The sequence below is a fragment of the Cavenderia fasciculata genome (genome assembly GCF_000203815.1).
Source record: "Cavenderia fasciculata unplaced genomic scaffold Scf_Dfasci-F-a-25c12.r2-5, whole genome shotgun sequence".
Taxonomy (NCBI): Eukaryota; Evosea; class Eumycetozoa; order Acytosteliales; family Cavenderiaceae; genus Cavenderia; species Cavenderia fasciculata.
In genome coordinates, this window is record NW_004457729.1 from 1,506,234 (window position 1) to 1,520,975 (window position 14,742).

The following is a 14,742-nucleotide window of genomic DNA, read 5'->3' on the forward strand; positions in this document are numbered from 1 at the left end:
TTTAATCAATTGAACTTGGATGAGATTGTGTTGTTCAACTTTGTAAAATAAAAAAAAATTTGATTTGAATCAATTTGAAATGATGTCCCCCTCATAATAATCAAGCCATTTTATTTAAGCCTTTTTTTTTTGGGTTTGGCAAATTTTTTTTTGTTTGACCAACAACATGCCAAATTTGGTTGTGGGTTTTAAGATTACCATTTGACGATTTAAATCGTAATTGTACCCTTGTCACTTCAAATCTTTTGATGTGAGAAAAAACATTCTCGATGATGATCCTAATGCTTATGAGTCTTTTGCTTGCTTTTTTCAAAACAGGATCTTCCTCTTCTTCTTCTTCTTGTGCTTCTTCTTCCTCTGCCTCTTCTTCATCTTCTTCCTCTGCCTCTTCTTCATCTTCATCATCATCACCTTTTGTTTTTTGTTTCTTTAATGATCTCTTTGGAATAGGAGTAGAGGGTTTGGCCAATTTAAATTTGACTGTTTATAGAATTATTAGAATGGATTGAATGTACTATAAATATACTATATATTACTTACTTTCTGCAACATCTTTCCATGATTTGGTTGAGAGTGAAATGAGGCACGAGTATGAACAAAAATGATATTTGTAGTCAAAAGTATCGCTGATGTTTAATGGTCGGAACCAACACCCATTTAGGGTACCCAACATTGATTTGATATGGCATGCTTGGCGCAGTGAGCACATTTATCCGATTTGCCAGCGCTAACTGGCTTTGGATCTGTAGATACTCCAAAGTAGTTGTTCAGAATAGATTGCAAAAGAGTATCTTTCAAATGGTCTGGTTTGCATAGGGTCATTTGTCGTCCATATTTTAATACCACTATTACCCTATATCGAACCCTTTGCATGCCTGGGTACATTTCTTTGTTTGGAAAAGTGAAGGAAAAGACTTTGTAGGCAAAGAAACAAATATCTTCCATTGGCTCGTTTTCAACGAAAATTGTTTTTGCCCAAGGTATTGGAATTTGGAAATCTACTATTGTCATTTTTATTAATAATAATAATATTATTATTATTATTATTATTATTATTATTATTATTATTATTATTATTATTATTATTATTATTATTATTATTATTATTATTATTATTATTATTATTATTATTACGGTTACGAGTACCATTACAATAATTAATTGAAACAAATAATAGTCAATAATATAATTAATTAATTCATAATAATTTGGAGTATTTGTGTACGAAATGGAACTTCTCTTGCTTGACTTGAAAATGAAATGTTGGCAACCACTTGTACACCTTGGAAATTATCAGTCTGCTGTAATGTATAGACTGCAAGCGTCAAATCATCACTCTTTGATAGATTAAAAGTCTAATTACTAGTAAGCAACTCTTTTAATACATTTCCATCGATATTTAATTCTTCTGATGCCAATTCAAAATCAAATGTAATCCCATCAATATCAAATATATTATCAGTGATTTATAAGATATTTTTGAACACCTCATACTTTTAGATGAGAATAATATAAATACAACAATGTAGTTATTTACTTTGTTAAACATTTATTTATTTAATTATTTATGAATTATTAATTTTAAAAATCAAAAGAAGATTCAGACCAAGTTTGAGATCCATCCCTTTGAGAATAATAACCAGTCACCAAGCTATGATTTTTGTATTGATTTGGAACAGAGAGATAACCAGAAAGCTTTTTACTAAGGGTTGGGGTGAGACGAGTCTTTTCAACCTCGGTGACCCAGAAATCAATCTTGCCAGTTTTTCTATTTCTCAAAGCCATGGAAAAGTTGTTGGACTTGCCCCACTTGATACGGTTGCAGTTGAATTTGTAAGTGATAGAGTCATGAGTGATAAAATTGCTTGGCAACTGGTCGGCAGATACCCTCTCGATAGAGACAATGGTGGGTGGTAACATGTTTTTGGTGTTGGCCAAGTAGGTAATGTCATCAGACTCGATGAAGCAGTTGGGAATGGGAACGTAGAGTCCGTTGAACTTGTCATAGGCTGCAAGGCACAACCTGAACGTTTGAACATTTGGACTACCTTGAGAGGCACGGCTACGACTACGTACTGCCTTGGTCACCTTGATACCCTTGATGTTGACAGACCCGTCATCCATAACATTAGCAGATTGGTTTTCAATGTTGTAAGTCTCGCTGTGATCAGGATGCACCGATGCATTCACAACAATATGTTGCCATTTGATAGGTGACCCGTCCTTACGAACAAACGAACCAGATAACTTTAATCTCCAAGGATTCATGTTTCCATTCTCTACTGCAACATTGGCACTTGATAAAAGGGTCATAATCATTCCTTGTGATTGGTTGGCAGCAGCAACAAATTTGGGTGTTGACTTGGCGACTGGTTTTTTCTTTTGTTGTTGTTGTTGTTTTGGAGAAACCACCTTTTTTGGTACACTCTTTTTAGTAACTCTAGGTGATACTGGAACAATGTCTTCACTTTCAGATTCTTCATTTTCAGATGAAAAAGAAGAAAAGGGAGAAGAAGAATAGTCTGATCCAGCGGGTGACTTTGGTGATGATGGCAATAACTCCATTGGTAGCAATGGATGTTGTTGACCAAAAGCATTGGCATTGGCATCTACAAGAGCTTCAAAGACTGTAACAGTGTTTGGTTGAGTGTTTGCATAGTCTGCAATCAAAATGTCTTCTTCTTGTTGTTGTTGGGAGCAAACACTTAACAACATGTTGTCAGATGGAACAGAAATGTTGTCAGATGGAACAGGCATAGAGATTGGTGCAACCAACATTGGTGAGGAAGCCACCGAGGAAGAGGACCAAGGAGATGACTGGACTGATGATTGCGATGACGACAATGACGACTTTCCAACAACATCCAAAGAATAACAATTATTAAAGTCCATTGGAAGAAGTGAAGTCAACCCTTGGCTTGAAAAAAATTGAATAACATCTTGTTGTTCTTTTTGTTGTGAAATAAAAGAAGAAGAAGAAGAAGAAAGAGTTGGTGTTGTTGGTGTTTGATAATTTAATAAATTGTGACTAAAGTTTCTTAGACTGAGATCACTTTGGGTGTTGATAGTACTACTACAAGGGAACAAACATCCAATTAAAGTTGGATTGTTTGTCATAAAATGTTGTGTATAAACATTTTGAATTGGTTGTTGTTGTTGTTGTTGTTGGAGTTGTTGTTGTTGTTGTTGTTCTTGTTGTTGTTGTTGTTGTTGTTGTATTGGTTGTTGTTGGAGTTGTAGTTGTAGTTGTAGTTGTTGTTGTTGTTGGTTATGTTGGAGTTGTTGTAATAATTGCAATTGTTGTTGCAATTGTTGTTGCAATTGTTGTACTTGTTGACTAGCATCAATATCAGTTGACATTTTTGTTTTTTAGGAGAGAGAGAGAGAGAAGGAGATATAAATATAGTTATTTATAAATAAGCAATGAGATGGTTTGTTCAAATCGAATGTTGAGTGATGTTCTTCAAAGAGAGAGAGAGCGATCAAGTACGTGGTACATCAAAAAATTAATGGTCATCAGTTTTTTGATTCCTATCCACCACTCTCATTTTTTTGAGTTTAAGAGGGGGTTAATCTCCGAGCTCACCCAGGATAAAAATTACAACGAAAATGTTTTAGATTCTCAGGTCATGTATCATATTTCCACGTTGAACTTCACGCTCTACTCTGCTTACGAATAAATAAATAAATACAAATAATAAAAATTTAATAATAATGAAGTGAGAAAAAAAACAACAACAACAACAATTGTCGAGAGAACTAGTTGCTTTTATTGTCTTTTCTTTTTAGAAATTCAAGTTGACTTGGTATTATAGGTAGAACAATAATCTTTTTTTTTTTAATAATGGTTGTAACAAATAAACTTTTTAATCATTCCTCCTTTATCGAGTAATCAATCAACTATGTGATTAAATTAATTTGTTGTTATTTTTTTTTTTTGTTTTTAAATTTATATTGTCTATGAAAGTTCAGATCTTGTCATATGTTTGTTTGCTGGGAGGACAAGAGGTTTTTCGTTTAGGTTTAGATTAGATAGATAAATACACATTGATATCATAGATAGATAGATTAGATATAGAGATATAGATTATATAGATAGATTAAAAAATGCCAAAATTTAATATGGCATTGTTAATGACAGGTGTACACTTCATCTTGTCACTGTTATTGTTCATTTCAAGTATCATCATCTTTACCAATGCAATACATTTTAATGGTATTCTTGTCATGTAAGAGAAGAAAGAGAAGAGACGAATGATATTGTAGATTCATTAACACTTTATATGTATTAGGTTGATGAGTATATGGATGATAGCAGCAGCACTACATGGATATAAATATTATGATCAATATTACTTTTTCTATACATACTCTGGAAGAGGTATTCTATATGGATTGTATGTTTGCAATGAAACAAAAAAAAGTAGAAAGATAATAAGGAAATATGTACATAATAATGATCATCAATTTCTTTCTTTTGTTTTCTTTCTCTTTTTAGAATTGGATTATTAGTATGGGGAAGTAATGAAAACAGTTATTTCACAACGATTGTTAGTTTATTATTCTTTTTATTTGCCATTGCCAGTGTTGGATTGGGAGCATTTTCACAACAATCTCCACCAACACCAATATTTGGTGAATTCATTCCACATGGAGACAAGGCTCAACCACTCTCTCAACAAGATGCCGATGATTCAAATAATTCTTCAAATCCTGCTTTTACACTCTAGACCGAAACAAACAAAACAAACAAACTAAACCAAGTAATAATAATAATAATATAATATATAAAAGTAGAAAAATCGATTGTAAATATATATATAGATAAATAGATAATGAATAGATTTATAGATTGGATTGTATTAGAGATTAAGTTTGTGTTGTTGGGTGATGGTTTGTTTAAAAAAGTGGAATCCAACGAAACCAGATCAATTTAAATTATTGTGTGGGGCGGGGTGTGATGAATGAATGAATGAATAACACTTTGTGGTTGTGTGTTGAAATTTTTTTTTATTTTATTTTTTTGTTGTTTGTTGTTTGTTGTTGTAGTGGTAGGTAGTTAGTTGAGACTAACAAACAAACAACATTCAAACAAACAAAAAGAGATAAAAAAAAAAGAAAGAATAATAAAACAAAAACTATTATTATTATTACAAAACCTACAGTTTTGGTTTAATTAATTTTAGTAAAAACAACAAACAATCAATCAGTTCCATTTTTTTTTGTAAATTAAAAATATAATATGTCGACTACAACTACAACCAAAGACAATAATCATAATCAATCGATTACACCATCGACATCATCAACATCTATCAATTTAAATTCATTACAACATAGTAATAGTATAAACAATGGACTGAATAATAGTAATGATCACAATAAAACACTGCACTCTCCAGTGTTTAAAATGCGTGGTCTAGAAGTGACAGTCTACGGACTAGAAAAAGAGAATCTTGAACTAAGACATCAAATAGAATCTCAAGATAAAGAAATTAATAATCTAAAAAGATCTCTTCAAGAATATGAACTTGAAAATCAAGTATGATAAAAGAAGAAACAAAAAGAAAAAGAACAAGAAGAGTTTATATATTTACTTTTTTTTTTGTTAGCAACATGAAAGAAGACATGCACATTTGGAAGAAGAAATATTGGAATTGAGACAACAATTAAAATCAATGGGTGGATTAAATAATAATAATAATCAAAATAATTATGGTTTAAATAATAGTAATAATGGTGGTCATGGTATGATTCCAAGTATAAGTACATCAACCATTGATAATAGTCATCATCGAAATAATAATGGAAATGGTGGTGGTGGTGGAAATACTGGAAATGATATGTATTTATTTACTGGTAGAAGTTATCCTAGTCCATCATCATCTTTATCCAATTCATTCAATTCAAACATTAATATAAATGTAAATAGTAGTAATAGTGCTAGTGGTAGTCTAACAAGTAGTACATTGATTTCAAATATGAATAATAATTGTAATCATAATGTTACTCCATTGTCAGTTTCCATTCCAAGCAATAGTAATAACAGTGTTGGTCACAATAATAATTTATCACCAAGAGATGATGATTTACCATCACCTTCATCAAGAGATAGAGGAGATCGTGATCAATCTTCTTCTTCTTCCCATCATCAACCAAATACTCCAACTTCTCATACTACTGTTAGTAGTAGATCACCATTTCATAAATCTTCCAAACCTCCCATTTCTCCTACCATTGTATCATGTGTCACCGATGGTATAAGTAGTGGTGTAAATATTTCAATGAGTCCATCACCAGTAATCAATCCACCAAGAAAGAAATCAATCATTAGTTTATTTTCATTATAAATATTAAAAAAAATAGAAATAGAAAATAGAAATAAGAAAAGAAATCAAAAATAAACCCTTGTATATATAAGATATAAAAAAAAAGAGGTATACACATATATATATTTATATATGTGAATGCATTTATTTGGTTGGGGAAAAAAGTGTTTTTTTACGATTACTACTTCTACTTGACAGTTCTTCTAGGTGGAAGAGGTGGTGGATTTTCAGTTGAATGTTGTCCAACTGGAGGTGGAGGTGTAGTTGTAGTATTTGTAGTATTTGTAGTAGTTGTAGTAGTTGGAGTGGGAGTGGTAGGAATAGGTGGAGTTGGACCCAACTGAAGTGAGGATTTAGCTCTTTTTGGTGGAATAGGTGGAGGTGATGATGTTGTTGTAGAGGTATTTGTTGGAATTAAATTAAATGCTGATGTTGTTTTGGTAATGACATTATTATTATTACTAATATTACTATTATTATTTATGGTAGTACTGGTTGGTGGTGGAAGAGGAGGTAGTGATTTTTTTGGAACTGGTGGAATGGGAGGTAAAGATTTAGTTGGTAATTCTTTTGGTGTTGATGGTAAAGGTGTAGTTGGTAAAGGTGTTGTTGGTTTTTGTGTGGTAGTAGGAGTAGGTGGAGGTGGTTGTTGAGGAGTTGGTTTCAAAACAATTGGAGATGGGGATGGAGGTAACTTTGATATGGATGGTGGAGGTTGTTGACTAGTTGGTTTTAAAACAACTGGCGTTGATGATGATGATAAAGAATTGGGTAAAACTTGAATTGAATTTACATTTGGTTTTGTTGATGGTTTGTTATTTTCAACTGTATTATTATTATTATTATTTTGGTTATTTTGGTTATTATTATTAATTACAATTGGTTGTTGATTATTAGTATTTTGATTTTGATTATTTTGATTATTTTGATTATTAGTATCTGGTGAATGAATAGTTTTAATTCCTGGTAATGAAATGGATGATGGATCAACAATTGTAGAGGAGGTGGATGTATTTTTTCTATCAACTATTGGGGATGTAGCAGGGGAGCTTGAACCAGACGTGGAAGGTTTCTTTTTGAAACCAGCAGCTTCAACATTTGGATTTTGAGTGATAACAAGGTTACAAAAAGACAACAAAGAATTTTGTTTATAAAGTGTTGGAGGTGGAGTGGTTGGTATGGCTGGTGATTGTGTTGGTGGTGTTGTTGTTTGTGTTTGAGTTTGTGTTTGTGGAGGAGGAGATGATTCTCTAAGAGTTGATGGAATAGTTGGTAATACAACAGGTGGAGGTAAATTGACTGACGATGGTAATGGTGGAAGTGCACTCATACTATGACTCGATTGATAATTATTATTATTATTATTATTATTGGTATTATTAATGGATGGGAGTTGAGTCATACTATTACTACCAACAACCATTGGTGATGAAAATGGTGACAGTGATCTTTGAGTGGTGGTCGTTGAAGATGATGGTAATGGAGGTAGAGTGATGGATGGGATTTCGGTTAATGAATCACTTGTAGCAGATGCCTGATCTTGATAGTCATCATAATCACTATCCGATGAAACGATTCCACTCTCTTCATTGATTGTACTAGTTGTGTCGCCAACCAATGGAATACTAGATAAATTATCTGTAGAACTCGATGTCTCCAATGAACCAGGTGTCGACGACGAGGTAGATGCAGCTGCCTCATTTCTTCTAGAAGTTGTCATTGATAGATAAGAGTAACATGAACGACACACACGTACAGGTTTACCTGCATTATCCAATTTCCAACTTTGATCTGAACATTTTCCACAAACCAATATACCACATCTACGACAATGATGCTAAACAAAAAAAAAAACAAGTTAGAAACAAAATGGTATTATTTTTGAGTTTCTTTTCTTTTCTTTTCTTTTCTTACTCTTCTTCTTATGGCAGTAAATTTAATACCACATTCCATACATTGATTTGCATCACTATCAGGTATCCAAACGGGAGCTGATGCTTGTTGAGTTGTTGACTCGTCCGTCTCTGCTTTGAGTATTTTAATATTACTATATTGTCTGTTCATTCTTGCAACTGAAATTCCCTCATTTTGGGAAAGGAATTTAATTTGTGTATCCAATGCCATCAACCATGTTGCCTTTTCTTTATCATTATCTGCAAATACTGTAAATGATTTACTTGTATGTATAATTTGAAATGAATTCTTATGTTCTAAAGAAAAATAATAAAAGTAAATAATTAATTAATTTATCTTTTTTTTGTTTCTATTTTTTAGACTTACTAGCATCTTTATCATCAAGATGAACGATTTTAGTTTTTGAAAGTTCTAATAATCTATGAAATTTATAGATTGGATTGGCAACTGTAGTTTCAATTTTGTTGCCATAGAGAATGGCATCACTGAATAGAATAAACCAACGTTTTTTAGGTTCCTTTCTACAGACTTTGGTGAGATAGCCTTCACGAATAAAAGTACGTAGTGGTGCCAAAAGTGGTGGTACGTAACCTGTGAATCGACGTTGAATGGAAAGTATCTTTTCAGAGTTTTGTTTCTCTCTAATACCTTCGTTTACATGATCGGCTACACCCGACACTATATGCAACGCCTCTTCAATCACTTTGTAATCTGAAAATTCTTTTGGTGTCAATTGAATCAATGATTGTAAAAGCATTTTGTATCTTGGTATTCTCTGAACTGGCATAATTAATAATGATGTTAAATCTAATCCAAATGCTGATTCACTATTAATTTTCTATAGAAAGAAGGTAAATAATAAATATATAAGTAAAAAGGGAAATAAATCAAATGATTGAAATCTATTTGGGTTACCTTTAAAAATAAAGCAAGATCTTTTGATAAATCAGCTTTTTGTTTTAATTTTGTTACAGCTTTATCATAATTTGAACAATATTCCTAAAAAATAAAATAGATAGATAGAGTTATTATTATTAATTATTATTATTATTATTATTATTATTTAATTAATTTCAAATATACTACACATACAGTATACATTTTCAAGAATGGAGCCAATTTTAAAAAGATATCACCAAGTTTTTTGTTATCTTTCCAAGTTGTCATACGATCTTGAATATTGCATAATAGTTCACGATTGACAGTCAATAGATCTTCAATGTGTCCAAAGATACATTGAATTGATTTGGGTGATAATAGTGGTGGTTGTATTGTTTTCAATGGTTTCAAATAGTATTGAACAATGATTTCTAGATTTCTAACATATAATTGTTCTGTTTCAAATATCTCTTTTGCTACCTTGTCTCTATTCTCATGATTAATTACTTTAATTTAAATAGTTTAGTTAGATAATTATTCTTTATTTTCCCTTTTTTTTCTTTTCTCTTCTCTTCTTTTTTTTGGTGTAAGACCACCCAACCGCTCGCTCTACAACTTACATAATCTAGCATATCTCTTTCTAGTGATCCATGATCTTGCAGCTGAACCAATCAATTGTTTCTGATTATTTGATAGAGACATTGATAATGATTTATAATCTATCTTTCTATCTATCTATATGCGACTGTCTGTAATATTATGATGATTCTATCTACTAATAATCAAATCTGTTTGTTTTGTCTCTCCCTTTAAAAAAAAAAATTATTATTTATATAGATATATTATTTGTTTTGTTTTGTTTATGATTGATCAATAATAATTCAATTATTGTTTGCTGCTTTGAGATCAACAGATTTACGCATAATAAACCACTGTTTGTTTTTTTTTGCCGTTGGGCATTTTAGACTTTCAAATATCTGAGTCCCCTCCTCTCTTTATTGTGCCATACAACATGTTAGGTATCATATCTACATGTTTGAACAACCATCATTGCTACTCATACAAATAAATAATTATCATAAAGAGTTTAGTTAGTTTATTTTTATCTTTCTTATCTTATTTGTTACTTAAATGTATGAATTTAGAAATTTCTCATCGGGGACTTGCCACGAATAAAAGGTAGGTCAAAATGTCGCATTTGGGATCAAGTAGCTTGCGACCCTGCAACAAAAGTTCGGTTATTGCTCTTTGCTTTTCAAAGAGACCACACTAATTACACTTGTTGACATCAAAAATATCTGTTTTCTTGAGAGATTATCAAGCAAACTTTACCTTTGCGCACAAAAACACACCAAATAGGTTTCACCAAAAACTTTCATTGAACCGTTGATCAATCACACAATCGAAAAAAAACGATAAGTTGATGGCGCCTATGGGGTAGGGGTGGGTCTCTCACCCAACAATAAAGCCAAGCAACCAATGCTTTATATTCGTATCGATCACTTTTTGAAAGGAAAGGAAAGCACCATTCACCTTTTAAAACACCTTTAAACAACGTTGTTCTGTCAACAGCACCTGCATTGTTGTATTATTGTATATTATATAAACCCGAAACATAGAGAGAGAAGAGATAAACTACAACTACTGTTTTATAAATAGATAAAAAAAATGGTTGTGAATAATAATAATCGAAATTATTACTTATCAACTATATTATTTTCATCCATTATTTTATTATCATATTTATCATCATTTTCCAATGCAGCTTTAACAACCCTAGAAAGTATGTACTACTGTCCATCTATCTATCTATCTATCTTGAATATATATTTATTTTTTATTAATCCCTTTATTTCTTTATCTTGTATCTTTTTTATTCTACTTAGTTGAATCGATAGAGTGGTTACATTCATTTTATCAAACATCATGGACTGATTTTGCCAATGTTTGTACAAATGGAGCCATTGGTATTACATGTACTGCCCCAAATGGAAATATTAAATCAATGTATGTGTAGAATGAATGAATGAATATTACAAATATTAATCTGGTGATATATTAACTAATTGATTGATTTTTTAGTTTTCTTGATTCCAATGCCATTGGAATTCCAACTACAACATCAGCTACAACAGCAACAACCAATACAACAACAACAGCAACTGGTTCAAGTTTAACCTCATCAACATCAACAGGAACACCTCTAACAACAGGAACACCTCTAACAACTTCATTACCAATGGCAATTGGAGGAGCTCTTGGAACAACTAGTACGTCATTGACTACCACACCGGCAGCAATCACTTCTGGACCAGTTACCTCTATGCCAGCATTAACATCAACGACTGCAACATCATCGGGACCAGTCTCACCAGCAAGTGTATATGAAAGTTATTCAACAACCACTTCAACCTCTGGAGGTATTGGTGGACCATTATTATTACAATCCTCCTCTCAAACTTCTAATCTTCCAATCCCCATTCAACCAATTACAACCTATGATCTACCAGCACTTAGTCAAGAACTTACATTCCCCTATTTGGAAAGTTTGACCATTCTTGGTAGTATCCAACCAGCTGTTGAAAATGCCAACCTTTTCACCTATACAACAGGTGCAAACATGCCAAATCTCAAGACACTCATTATCAATGACCAAAAATATTTCAACTCTTTTCTTGGTTTCCCATCAACTAATTTAACTCAATTAACCACTTGGTATGTAAAAAGAAAAAGAAAAAGTAAAAGAAACAGAAACGAAAACTAATGTACTTTACTTTTTAATTTTTTTTTAGTGATTTAAAAGGATTAAATATTTCATCTGGATTCCCAAGTAACTTTTTAGCTCTGCCATTATTAAATACTTTAAAGTTGAAGAATAATTTTATAATCTTTGATAATAATGGTGGAACTGTTTCCAATTCATTAAAGAATCTTGAAATTGGATTATCTCCAAACAAACCAACCGTAGATCTATCCACCATGATGCCATACCTCGAGAGTCTTGATTTAGTGATCAACTCTCAGTTGACACTTACTACTGCACAAGTATCCAATCTTGTAGTTTTATCAAATCAAGCATCATTTACTTTTAATAGTGTCCAAGTGAATGCTTTGAAATATTTGACAGCTACCAATACCACTCTTTTAAATCAACCATCCTCTCAAAACCTAATCTCTGTCATTCTATCTGGTGTCAGTCATACCAACACCCCATTTTATTTAACTGGGTTCCCATCATCCCTTATTTATTATACCGAAGAAAAAGGTCAAGTTACCAATTTACCATCATCAATTGGTAATATTAAAACAATGTATGTAGAAACAACAAAAAAACAAATAATAATAATAATAATAATAATAATATTATTATTAAATAGTTAAAATACATATTTAAACTAACTCTTTTTTTTTTTTTTATTTACTTTAGTAATTTAAATGGAAATGCACAATTTAATCCATCAAGTACAGCATCATTATGTACAGCTACATCAGTCAATGTTAAAGGAACAATGGTATCAGCAACAACGATTGATAAATGTTTTATTTGTTATGCTAATCAATTTGATATGAGTGGATGGTTTGATATTAATCCATCATCACTCTTGTCATCTGCCAATTGTGCTGGTTATATTACATTTGATAAACCAGTCTATTATTCACATCCATTTGGTCAAGTATTGAATCTTACTGGTACAGGTTTGGGTTGGGGTATTGGAACGGGCGTCACACCCAAGTTGATTGCTATCACTCCCAACAAATTCTTGCAATATCAAGTTGCCGGACAACAAAGCAACCCAATCAATATTGATTTGGCATTGTCTGCTAGTATCACCAAGACTATTACCGTTAGATACTTGTCTCCTATTTTGACAGCCGTCCAATTTGTACAAGGTGACGGTATTGTCAATGTGACAGTCAACGGTACATTCTTTGAACAACCAACCTTTTCATTGGACGGTGTCAATTGTCCAGTGACTGTTCAAGGTTTGATCGATGGTAATGATACCTCGTTTATATGTACTCTTACCCAAGGATTAAAGGAAGGTCAACAGACTATTGTTGGAGGTGGTCCACTCTATGGCAACGGTGCCTTGATGGTCTATTTCCTCCGTTCCTATCCAATGGTATCGTCGACCAGTGATGTCCCCTCGGCAGGTGGTATACTCACTCTGTTTGGCAAATTCCAGCGTGGTACTCGGTCCAAGTTTATCGTCGACCTGCCAGATATCACCATGGAGCCTACGGGCGGGCCAGTCATCACGCCAGACACGTCCAACCTTGCTGAATTGCAGCTCGGCACACTCAGCCTGCTCGCTCTCAGCACCCTCACCGTCAACACACCAACCGTCACGGTCGGCGGCAAGCCATGCACCAACATCCTCTTCAACGCGACCGTTCTCAACTGCACCCTGGCCGCCGATACCCGCGGACCCAAGGAAATCACAGTCGCCATCGACGGCTACACCTTTTCGACCAAGAACCTCTTTTTCATGGGTATGTTTGACCCCGTGACCTGTCCAACTTGTCCAAGTAACTCTGTGTGCCAAGAAGGCAAGTGTACATGCAACGTCGGGTACGCCGGGCCAACATGTGCGCCCATGGAGACCGTCAAACCATCCAACATGTCAGAATCGACCTCTCAAACCAAGCCAAATACATCCATGTCCACCTCGCTGGGCACTCACTTGTCGCTGCAGATTGTGACCATCTCAGAGATTGATCTCGATGGCAATGAGGTGACTGCGCTCAACTTGGACGCCGACTGGGACAATGGCACGGCCACCGAACACCCAGGCAACACTACATACTACTATTACTCGTCGATTGGTACCAATGCCAGTATCGACGCACACCTCATCGTCTTTAAACAAGACGCTGTGATTGAGTTTGCCGGTGCCAACATTTCATATGCGACAGGCTCGCTCAAGATCCAATTTGGTGTCTATGGATGGCCGTTTATATCGTCGACCAACACACTCCAACTTACCATCAAAACCAACACATCTGCATCGGGTCAAACATTTAACGAGTGTCACACACTTAAGCAGTCGGTCGAGGCTGGTTACGACAGCTTTGACTCGCTCGACTACCTCATGCAGACAATTGGTACCGTCACCTATTACGGTCGTTTCTACGATCGTGTCCTCTCGGATGGTCGTCCCGTCTACTCGCCCGTCAAACTGCTCAACAACACTGACTCGTTAGCCTTCCTTACCGTCGATCTACCACATTGCGAATCATGTGTTCTCGACCCCGATTTTTCCATCCTCATCAAACAGGACCAACAACCAAGTGACGCTTGTTCCAGCGGAGGAGACGATTCAGACAAATCGAGAAGCTGGGTTATCCCAGTTGCCGTCGTCGTTCCATGTGTCGTCGTTGCCGGTTCCATCATTGCCTTTGCTCTTGCCAAAAAGAAATTCTACTTTTCACGTTCAGGAAATACTTTTAGATTTGTTAGTAGAGGTAAATCTCAAAGAGATATTGAAATGCGTAGATAATATAGAAATATAGAAATATAAATAGAAATAGATTAATTAATAATAATAATAATAATATTGTACAAATAAATAAAACAACAACAAAAGAAATAAATTTAAACTACCCTAAAGAAGATCTG

General features: G+C 33.7%; 7 protein-coding genes across 7 annotated transcripts; 4 read left to right on the forward strand and 3 right to left on the reverse strand.

The window, feature by feature from the left end:
* Positions 1–5: 5 nt before the first annotated feature.
* On the reverse strand, positions 6–1,011 carry DFA_00919 (uncharacterized protein; the record flags this gene model as incomplete). The annotated part of the gene is made up of 3 exons (XM_004358839.1): positions 6–38; positions 263–480; positions 672–1,011. 3 exons carry the CDS (start codon positions 1,009–1,011, stop codon positions 6–8), a joined length of 591 nt encoding a protein of 196 aa, XP_004358896.1.
* Positions 1,012–1,193: 182 nt separating this feature from the next.
* On the reverse strand, positions 1,194–3,360 carry DFA_00920 (uncharacterized protein; the record flags this gene model as incomplete). The annotated part of the gene is made up of 2 exons (XM_004358840.1): positions 1,194–1,355; positions 1,888–3,360. The coding sequence occupies 2 exons, from the start codon at positions 3,358–3,360 to the stop codon at positions 1,194–1,196; spliced, it is 1,635 nt and encodes a 544-aa protein (XP_004358897.1).
* Positions 3,361–4,107: 747 nt separating this feature from the next.
* Positions 4,108–4,730, forward strand: DFA_00921 (uncharacterized protein; the record flags this gene model as incomplete). Its single annotated transcript, XM_004358841.1, has 3 exons — positions 4,108–4,229; positions 4,293–4,397; positions 4,499–4,730. The coding sequence occupies 3 exons, from the start codon at positions 4,108–4,110 to the stop codon at positions 4,728–4,730; spliced, it is 459 nt and encodes a 152-aa protein (XP_004358898.1).
* Positions 4,731–5,242: 512 nt separating this feature from the next.
* Positions 5,243–6,350, forward strand: DFA_00922 (uncharacterized protein; the record flags this gene model as incomplete). Its single annotated transcript, XM_004358842.1, has 2 exons — positions 5,243–5,542; positions 5,613–6,350. 2 exons carry the CDS (start codon positions 5,243–5,245, stop codon positions 6,348–6,350), a joined length of 1,038 nt encoding a protein of 345 aa, XP_004358899.1.
* A 166-nt stretch (positions 6,351–6,516) lies between these two features.
* Positions 6,517–9,824, reverse strand: gxcU (pleckstrin domain-containing protein; the record flags this gene model as incomplete). The annotated part of the gene is made up of 6 exons (XM_004358843.1): positions 6,517–8,166; positions 8,244–8,539; positions 8,610–9,081; positions 9,159–9,242; positions 9,336–9,628; positions 9,743–9,824. 6 exons carry the CDS (start codon positions 9,822–9,824, stop codon positions 6,517–6,519), a joined length of 2,877 nt encoding a protein of 958 aa, XP_004358900.1.
* A 966-nt stretch (positions 9,825–10,790) lies between these two features.
* On the forward strand, positions 10,791–13,407 carry DFA_00924 (uncharacterized protein; the record flags this gene model as incomplete). The annotated part of the gene is made up of 6 exons (XM_004358844.1): positions 10,791–10,905; positions 11,009–11,129; positions 11,205–11,837; positions 11,915–12,433; positions 12,550–13,280; positions 13,310–13,407. 6 exons carry the CDS (start codon positions 10,791–10,793, stop codon positions 13,405–13,407), a joined length of 2,217 nt encoding a protein of 738 aa, XP_004358901.1.
* Positions 13,408–13,744: 337 nt separating this feature from the next.
* Positions 13,745–14,623, forward strand: DFA_00925 (uncharacterized protein; the record flags this gene model as incomplete). Its single annotated transcript, XM_004358845.1, has 1 exon — positions 13,745–14,623. One exon carries the CDS (start codon positions 13,745–13,747, stop codon positions 14,621–14,623), a length of 879 nt encoding a protein of 292 aa, XP_004358902.1.
* Positions 14,624–14,742: the final 119 nt, after the last annotated feature.